This window comes from Onychostoma macrolepis, chromosome 06 (assembly GCF_012432095.1).
Source record: "Onychostoma macrolepis isolate SWU-2019 chromosome 06, ASM1243209v1, whole genome shotgun sequence".
NCBI classification, from domain to species: domain Eukaryota; kingdom Metazoa; phylum Chordata; class Actinopteri; order Cypriniformes; family Cyprinidae; genus Onychostoma; species Onychostoma macrolepis.
Window position 1 is genome coordinate 17,625,535 of NC_081160.1, and position 9,823 is coordinate 17,635,357.

The following is a 9,823-nucleotide window of genomic DNA, read 5'->3' on the forward strand; positions in this document are numbered from 1 at the left end:
CCTTTGCTTTATTAGTTCTGCCCATTTTTCCCAAAGAGTTCAGTATGTTTTGTTACTCCATCTGAGTATCTGAGACTTTTTCAACAACCATTCAAGAATGCATTGGAGATCATAGTCAAATTTATTTAAAAAAAAAAAACAAAAAAAAATATATATATTGTACAAAACCCTTTTTGTTCCTTTTTTGTCATTTATATTTTAAAAATGATTACAACATATTTGTAAACATGGAAATAACAGAAATAACTGCCAAATATGAGAACATAGCAATCCATGCAGGCTTATAAAGAGCAAATCAAATATTTCTAAGCTATGAAGCTAATAAAAAAATGGAGTATGGTGTATGTTTTCAGTGAGTGCTATTATAAGTGCTTATGTGGTGCCGGGCATGTGCTCTTTTAGCATAGATGTGTTGATAAGGATATTAAGTGATGAATGCAGTCTAGAAGTTTTCAAACTGACAATCAAAGTCTGTCATTCGGCACAAGATATACTTCCACTGCCGATCCCTGCAAAGCATTAAAAAAACAGACAGTTATCTCCCACCAAAGGAAAACAATTTTTAGCCAGTAACTGAAACGATGACTAAAGCATCCTGTAATAAAACAGATGTTTTGACATAAATGCATTAGAGGCACAACCTTTAAGAGCAAAGTAAGAGAGAGTGTTTTTACAGACCTCAGTACACCACTGAAAGTAGTTTGAGCCCCCCTTATGAAGTAGCCGTAACTTGGGACCACCATCTCCCCCTCTTCTTTGAGGTACTCTGGAACATCATTCGTCTTCCTGTGCATAATTCATGAAAATGCAATCAAAGGAAAGGTTATAAATGATGTGACAAAACATCCTATTGTAGAGTTTTAATTATCAGAGGACACATAATCTCATATCTGTGAATAACTCAGGATGTATAGAGGTTGTTTAGTAACTGTATGAATGTATTAGATCACCATTTGTTATTACAAGACTTACCAGCAGGAATATGGGCACCTGCGGGCATATCGACAGCAGTAGAATTGCCATTCTCGATCCAGAACTGCTTCAAAATATTTACTTTGCACACCAGCAACCAGCCCATTGTTAGTGCAAACTGAGGACCTGTAGACAGTACAAATATGGCTTTTATATTGAGCAAAGGGGCTAAACAATATTTGTTATTTGTTAAATGAATATGAATCCTTCAAAACAAAGCATTGGAATATTGTATTCCGAGGTCTCACGTATGGCATGTGGTCGTGTGAGGTGTGCCTGCCTTTAGCTATTGACCTTTTATTGTGTACATCTTCCTGTTTATACTGAAGCGCTGACTAAAACAGCAAGAAGAAAAAAGCCACAGTAGTGCTCGAGCAACAGATGGGTTTTTGTTTTTTTGTTTGAACCATTGGTTTTGAATGAATCGGTTGAGTGAATGATTCAGTGACTCATTCATATAGACAGTTGATTGGTTTGATTCCAGAAAGAATTAGCATTGTTAAACAAAAAGATTATGAAGTGAATTAATAATTCAATGTGAAGGAAATGATTCAGTGGCTCGCTCATAAAGAAAGTTTCAGTTGTTTCATTCCTGAATAAATCAGCTTTGTTCAATGAATTGGTTGAGTGAATGTTTCATTGACTTTTTCATTAAGACAATTCACTTGTTTCATTACTGAATGAATCGGTATTGTTGAATTAATTGGTTGAGTGAATGTTTCAATTACTCATTCATAAAGACAAATCACTTGTTTTGTAAATGAGTCAGTGATACAGTGAACATTGGGATCCTGTATCAAGACTCTTGGTATGCCGCTCGTCCAATCAGATGTAAGGACTGGAACTAACTGTCATATGCATCACCCACAATAGTTTTAGAATATTTAACCCATGTAATTAAACTTCCGCAGGTATGATAAACTTTGACCATAAAATATTCATGTTTGTTACAGCAGGAAGTGTGCAAAAGACGTTTTTACATAATCATTGCAATGATTCTAAATTGCTTTAACCAGTCAGTAATTATAAGACAAAGAAGTTGTTTTGATGTTTTTTTAAGCCAGGAAATGTCACCTCTGAAGTGGCTGTGAGACCGGGAGTAGTTTTTATGGTTTTCTGTAAATACAGGTTTATTTAGGCTTTCTGATTGTTTATGGCCCATACAGTCTGTTGTCATCACAACAGGTACACAATCATAAGTTCTGCACTGCTCCCCAGTCACCAGCAGTGCTAGACTTTTGTCATAGCAACACTAACGCTATGGGCAACTATTCCACCAATAGGAAGTATGCCAGGGCCTTCTCCCAGTGGAATGTCATCTATGCCGTATAGTGCAAATCAGAGAGACTGTTCTTATAATGTGAAGAGGGAAAGAAGATCATCTTAAAAGACATGCAGCCATTGAATTAGGTGGGGCGAATATTCAAATTAAGCAATCATTTAAACAACTGATTCTTCAGCAAGATGAGTGTCTAAATGCAAAGAGCACATACTTCCGATATGGCAGATACATTCTAAATATATTTGGAAATAAGCACAGTGTAAGGAAACATATTTTTCAAATTGAAAATATATTTTGATTGAACCTTCAAATGCCAATATATATATATATATATATATATATATATATATATATATACAGTGCCCTCCACTAATATTGGCACCCTTGATAAATATGAGCAAAGGCGGCTGTGAAAATAAATCTGCATTGTTTATTCTTTTGATCTTTCACTCAGAAAATTCACAAAATTCTAACCTATCATTGAAGTAAAACAATTGAAAGTGGGGAGAAAATCTCATGATGAAATAAATGTTTTTCTCCAATGAAGGTTGGCCACAATTATTGGCACCCCTAGAAATTCTTATGAGTAAAATATCTCTGAAGTATATTCCCATTCATATTTACATTTTTTAGCACACCAGGGTGACTAGGAGCATGAAATTGTCCAGCCATGACTTCCTGTTCCACAGGATTATAAATATGAGGAACACAAAGGCCAAATTCCCTTAATCATCCATCACAAGGAGTAAAACCTAAGAATATAGTTCTGATGTGCAGAACAAGATTGTTGAGCATCACAAAATAGAAAGTGGCTGTAAGAAAAGAGTTAAAGCATTGAAAATCCCCATTTCCACCATCAGGGTAATAATTAAGAAGTTCCAATCAACTAAAGATGTTAAAAATCTGCCTGGAAGAGGACGTGTCTATATCTTCTTAATGCACTAATGTGAGGAGAGTTTGAGTGGCCAAAGACTCTCCAATGATCACAGCTGGAGAATTGTAGAGATTAGTTGAGTCTTGGGGTCAGAAACCTAAAAAAAAAAAAAAAATCAAACATCCCCTACATCACCACATGTTGTTTGGGAGGGTTTCAAGGAAAATTCTCCTCACTCATCCAAAAACAAACTCAGAAAATTCAGTTGTCAGACAGGACTGGAACTTCAAATGGCACTGGCTTATATGGTCAGATGAAACTGAAAAAGAGCTTTTTGGCAGCAAACCCACCAGATGAGTTTAATACAAAGAGGGATAAAGTTCCCCATGTCCACGGTTAAATATACTGCTGGATCTTTAATGTTGTGGGACTGTTTTTCTGCCAGAGGTCCTGAACATCTTGTTCAGATGCATGGCTTCATGGATTCTATCAAATACCAACAGATAAAAAATCTAAACCTGACTGACTCTGTTAGAAATCTTAGAATGGGCCATGTTTGGATCTTCCACCAGGACAACAATCCAAAACAAACATCAAAATAAACACAAAAATGGGTCACTGAGCACAATATGAATCTTTTGCCATGGCTGTCCCAGTCCCGGAGCTGTGAATCTGAAGGATCTGGAGAGATTCTGTATGAAGAAAATGGTCTCTGATCTCTTGTCAGGTGTTCCCTAACCTCATCAGGCATTATAGGAGAAAACTCAGAGCTGTTACCCTGGGAAAAGGATGTTGCAATAATTGGTTGCCAATAATTGTGGCCAACATGAACTAGAGAAAGCATTTATTTCATAATGAGATTTCCCCCCACTTTCAATTGTTTTACTTCAATGATAGGTTGGAATTTTGTGAATTTTTGAATGAAAGATAAAAAGGATAAACAATGCAGATTTATTTTCACAGCCGCCTTTGCTCATATTTACCAAGGGTGCCAATATTAGTAGAGGGCACTGTATATATATATATATATATATATATATATATATATACAGGTGCATCTCAATAAATTAGAATGTCGTGGAAAAGTTAATTTATTTCAGTAATTCAACTCAAATTGTGAAACTCGTGAATTAAATAAATTCAGTGCACACAGACTGAAGTAGTTTAAGTCTTTGGTTCTTATAATTGTGATGATTTTGGCTCACATTTAACAAAAACCCACCAATTCACTATCTCAACAAATTAGAATATGGTGACATGCCAATCAGCTAATCAACTCAAAACACCTGAAAAGGTTTCCTGAGCCTTCAAAATGGTCTCTCAGTTTGTTTCACTCCTGAACCACAGCCCAGGTAAGACGCCTCTGACGTTGTCTAAGGAGAAGAAGAACTGGACTGTTGCCCAGTGGTCCAAAGTCCTCTTTTCAGATGAGAGCAAGTTTTGTATTTCATTTGGAAACCAAGGTTCTAGAGTCTGGAGGAAGGGTGGAGAAGCTCATAGCCCAAGTTGCTTGAAGTCCAGTGTTAAGTTTCCACAGTCTGTGATGATTTGGGGTGCAATGTCATCTGCTGGTGTTGGTCCATTGTGTTTTTTGAAAACCAAAGTCACTGCACCCGTTTACCAAGAAATTTTGGAGCACTTCATGCTTCCTTCTGCTGACCAGCTTTTTAAAGATGCTGATTTCATTTTCCAGCAGGATTTGGCACCTGCCCACACTGCCAAAAGCACCAAAAGCTGGTTAAATGGCCATGGTGTTGGTGTGCTTGACTGGCCAGCAAACTCACCAGACCTGAACCCCATAGAGAATCTGGAAACATCCTCCTTAACAAAAGGCCCAATCCCTGACCATAACCATCTGGTTATGGTGAAAATTATCACTCCTGGATCCGGACACAGAACATCTGGACAGCACATCCCGGGGAGCCTTTAAGACGGAGGAAGCATTGAGAAGTCCCACAGAGTTTGACTTCAGGATGAGCTCAGCACATGAGCTTATCAATTTTTTTATTGGTCTTATGAAGTATTCTAATTTGTTGAGATAGTGAATTGGTGGGTTTTTGTTAAATGTGAGCCAAAATCATCACAATTAAAAGAACCAAAGACTTAAACTACTTCAGTCTGTGTGCGTTGAATTTATTTAATACACAAGTTTCACAATTTGAGTTGAATTACTGAAATAAATGAACTTTTGCATGAACGACATTCTAATTTATTGATTCAAATATATATATGTGTGTGTGTGTGTGTGTGTGTGTGTGTGTGTAAATACATGTTATATGTTAAGAATGCATTTTTGGCCATTTTTTCACATTTTAAATCAGTCCACAAATTGGGAAACTGATCTAAAGCATAAAATGATTTCTTAATTGTAAGTTCCCAGCATGCAGTAAATCTGACAGACAGCATTCCCCCACAAAGCTCTAGCAGTGCGCAGCAGACAGGGCTTGAGGTCACTGGCACTGTCTCTAAGGAAATCTCACAAAGTGGGCAGTAGATCAGGGAAAACTATACTGAGTCCAATTAACCCACTGGAAAAACTCCCCCAATGCTGTTGGAGTGGGTGGAGAACACTTGATGGAACACTGAATGGCCCTTGGCGCTGTTGCTTATGCCCTCAGAGACTGATCGCAGCAACCAGACTTTTCCTGTTCTAACAAGCTGGAGAACTGGTAAAATAAGGTCACTTTTGTCATGAGAATCACACGAACTGTAAGTCATCTTAAGGGTCTTGCATAAAGATATGTCTTTCTAGCCATGATATGAAGAGCCTGAGCCAAAAAAAAAAAAAATCGCAGAAAGTTACTATGACATTTGTGGTGTTACTACACACATCACATCATTAGAAAAAGGAGGAAGGAAAGAAGGCAATCATCTCACATCAAGACATTACAGTTATTGTAGAGGGGAAAATCATGAGAGGGCTATGAATCATTTAAGTCGGACCATTCTGGGCAAACATTCACGTTCCTGTGGACAACCAGAGTCTAGAAGCAGGAAAGACTAACACAAAAGTTAGTTTTAAATGAATAGTTCTTTTCATAATACTTACTGTTCCAAAGCAGCTTTACAAAAAATAAAAAATAAAAAAAATAGTGCCTTAGTATCCCTGAGTGATCATGTCAAAGGTGACCGTAACAAAGAAAGCAGCCAGTGTAATGTTTAAACCAGTGTACAATATGCTTTTGCTTATTGTAGTTTACCTTCAGTTTGAACTTTATGTTTTTATATCAAGGCAGCAGCAATTGATTATCAAAATATCCATTCATAGTGTCCTGGCACTGCAGCACTGTGAGTATAGAATGAGCTTGTTATTCCAGGAAAATTTAATCCTGAATGTGTTCAAAACAACAAAGCTCATTCTGTTCAGTGCAGTTCAAGCAAGTCTCATAAGCCTTTAATTGGTCAGATTTCAGTCTGAGAAGTTAGTCCTCAGGACTCTGTGTAAACCTGACAAAAGTGAGAGAATAGTGCATGAACTCGGTTCATTCATTTAGTTGTAAACGACAGTCAGAGCTGAATGAGAGACTGTGATGTAACTGTTATGTTTTCAGTATCCTCAATATTATTTTAGTATAAATGTTACTATGAAGCTTTAATATGCAGTCCTGTTCATACAACAGAATACCACAATTCCTGTTTATCATCACAATAAATTTTAATAATGGCTGCGTTCTGTGTACTAAATAATTTAGTCTCATTTGTGTTCATTCACTATTATGAATTTAAATGACACATCAACATTCAATTTCACATTCAGATTCCTATGTGTGTCTGTTTGGTAGTGCATATCCTTCATATACAATAAGAGCATTATAGAGGCTATACACCACACTAAACATACAGAAGTTTTGGACAGAAATAATTTCATAGACATAGTGATCATCCCAGAGCACTCACAATATTATAATGTATACTAGCCTTTAATGCAACTAGAGAGACACTTTTAAAACTTTGAATAGCAGATAAAAAAGCATTAATATCTCTTTGGTTAAAAGTTATTTTGCAGTATCTCCCACTGGAAAGACTGGCTGGCGGCCATCAGAGGGTGGGCCATTCCTGGTTTTGAACACCATTCTTAAACTGAGGTGACTCATTGTTGGATTGACTAAGTGGACAGATTTTTGGACACTCGTTAAGTGATCTGTTTGTGTATTTTTTAAATACACGCTGTTTTTTTTTGTTTTGTTTTTTGGTCATTACAAGCTGGTTTATATGGCTGTGACAAGTATCAGTAGGTGATAAGCAGCAATGTTAAATGTTATTAATGATCCATTTTTTTGTGGTTGTGTGAAGGTTTTTTCTTATGGTTTTGTTATGCTGAATGCAGAAATATTATAATAACTATAGATAATCTCAGAAATGTGTTGGATATTTAAACTTTACCTGAGTGCGTATCCAGGACCACATTACAGTTCATTAGAGGAGAAGAAGAAAAAATTGCATGTCAGACCTAAATGGGTCCAAGATGTTCTGCTGTATTTGGAATGAACACTGCAAACCTTGCAGTGCTTCAACAAGAAACCTTTTAACGATCCCAAAGTACAGTCAATACAACATATAACACAACTTTAATTTGAAATGTCATAGCGCTGTTCTTAACAGAATGTCACAGAACTAAAGTGATACACAAATGTCCAATCAAACATGTCTGAGGTACATTTGAGGCAGCTTGTTAAAGTTTCACTTTGGCAGTAAACAAGGCTCTTAAACTTAAGTGTTGCCATTATATCTATTCTGTGGCTTGTGGCTTACTGAGAACAGCTGAGACCTGAGGCAAGGATTACACTTCTGCCCAAACATCTGCTTGCGTTTCTCCAGTCCTATTTAAGAAACGTTCATTGTTTTCCTCTTGACAAACAAATGATCATGATGTTGTCAAAGCAAGCACTCAACTCTGAAAGCTAGCATTAGCTAGTGCGTTCAGTAAACATTCACATCTGAGTCTAATCATACATGCAGGGGAGCTCTCCATTTTAGTTAGTTTAAACAAAGCATACAAACGCCAAACCTTTTTTAGGAATGGTCAGCAGAAAAAATAAATAAATAAATTGCAACACAAGGGGTGGCTGTGTAACATCAAAAATGATTTTCCAAATATCTATACAAAAAGCTGATATTCCATATATAAATGTGTCTTACATTCATATATGTGTATTCACTGGTAAACTGAAAGTTATAAAATAAAAATTAATTAATTAAAAAATGACAAAGATATTCTGTTTGTTTCCATCTATATTCTCTATGTATTGTATGTATATATATATTTAACATGCTTTTTAAAAAAAATAATATCGATTGATCAGGGTGTCATTTTATGTTTTTTTCTGCTACACTGAATATTATCATAGAAAAAACATTTTCTGCAATACAAGGGATATCAGTATCACATGTGAAGTTGTTTGCTGTGTAGTATCAAACGCTATTTCCAAATAACTGTATAAAAATGAGAAATGACTTATCTTTCATTCATGTGTATTGGCTAGACACTTGATACTGCAAAGTCTAAAATAGTTATTATAAAAACATGCATTCTTGCAATGTTTGGCAAACATAAGAAAAATATTCTGTTTATTCTATCTACTGTATATTCCCTATGTATCTCTATCTAACACTTTTTATAAAATTATATTGACTGGAATATCATGCATTTATATGTCTATAACATGCATTTCATGGTCCTTTCTACTTCAGTGAATGTTGTCATATAAAACACACTCACAAATGTGTATTGCATTATAGCGAGACATATAAAAAAGCCATTTACCTCTATGAACCTGCACACTGTTACCCGAATGCATTCATACAGACATACCATTCCATCCCGGCTCTGCTGATATCGTCCCACCAGCATTCGTTGGGCTCTCCCCAGTCATAGGGAGTCCTCTGGCACTCAAAGTTCCACAGGCGGTCCGAGCCTTCCTTCTCACTGAAGTAACTCCTGATTGCCACTAAGACCTCACCATGGGGACACTGAAAGTTGAAGCCCTGGCGCCAGGTATTCACCCACTCCTCACCAGTATCATGCATGTAGCCGTGCTGAGCGCTGACTGTGGAGAAAACCATCAGCAGGCACAGAGCCTGCAGAACATGTGCTGAGCTCATCCTGAAGTCAAACTCTGTGGGACTTCTCAATGCTTCCTCCGTCTTAAAGGCTCCCTGGGATGTGCTGTCCAGATGTTCTGTGTCCGGATCCAGGAGTGATAATTTTCACCATAACCAGATGGTTATGGTCAGGGATTGGGCCTTTTGTTAAGGAGGATGTTTCCAGCCTCCTCCCAGACTGTGCCGTAGACCCTGAGTTAGATTTTTTTTAAAAAGAAATCTCACTTTAAGGCCAAACATTTATGTAAACAGAATGGGTTTATTTTCAATCTATCATTCACTGTGTTAAACAGTAAAAAATGGAATCTTGAACCCTGTTGTTTGTTTGAATGGATGTTGTTTTGTTGATTTAAAGAAAATAAAAAGTTGATCACAAAAAAAGAAACACATCATAAAAAAATGGAGCTAAATAGCACTAAAGTGGTTCATTGGCCCGTAATCATAGCGAAACCACTTTAAGTGCCATATAGCACCTATGTTTAAAGGAGGTGCTATGTAGAACCATAAGAGTAGCACCATTCTCCTTCTTAGATTTTAGATATGTTACTCCACTCTCATATGTTTGCCATGGAAGTGGAGAAATCAATGGACAA

At 36.7% G+C, this 9,823-nt stretch overlaps 1 protein-coding gene across 1 annotated transcript; it reads right to left on the minus strand.

Annotated features, from left to right (window-relative positions):
* dpt (dermatopontin) lies at positions 1–9,318 on the minus strand. Its single transcript, XM_058779446.1, has 4 exons — positions 8,941–9,318; positions 973–1,098; positions 679–786; positions 1–509 (listed from the first exon to the last, which is right to left on the minus strand). Exons 1-4 carry the CDS (start codon positions 9,228–9,230, stop codon positions 443–445), a joined length of 591 nt encoding a protein of 196 aa, XP_058635429.1. The 5' UTR covers positions 9,231–9,318; the 3' UTR covers positions 1–442.
* Between the last annotated feature and the right edge of the window lie 505 nt (positions 9,319–9,823).

What these genes read in the sequence shown, in the direction of transcription:
- dpt (XM_058779446.1), bottom strand. Translation starts at nt 9,230, where the DNA reads ATGAGCTCAGCACATGTTCTGCAGGCTCTGTGCCTGCTGATGGTTTTC. An exon ending in AGGTGCCCATATTCCTGCTG is followed by an intron (nt 787 to 972) that starts GTAAGTCTTGTA and finishes AATTATGCACAG; the next exon opens with GAAGACGAATGATGTTCCAG. An exon ending in ACTTTCAGTGGTGTACTGAG is followed by an intron (nt 510 to 678) that starts GTCTGTAAAAAC and finishes AATGCTTTGCAG; the next exon opens with GGATCGGCAGTGGAAGTATA.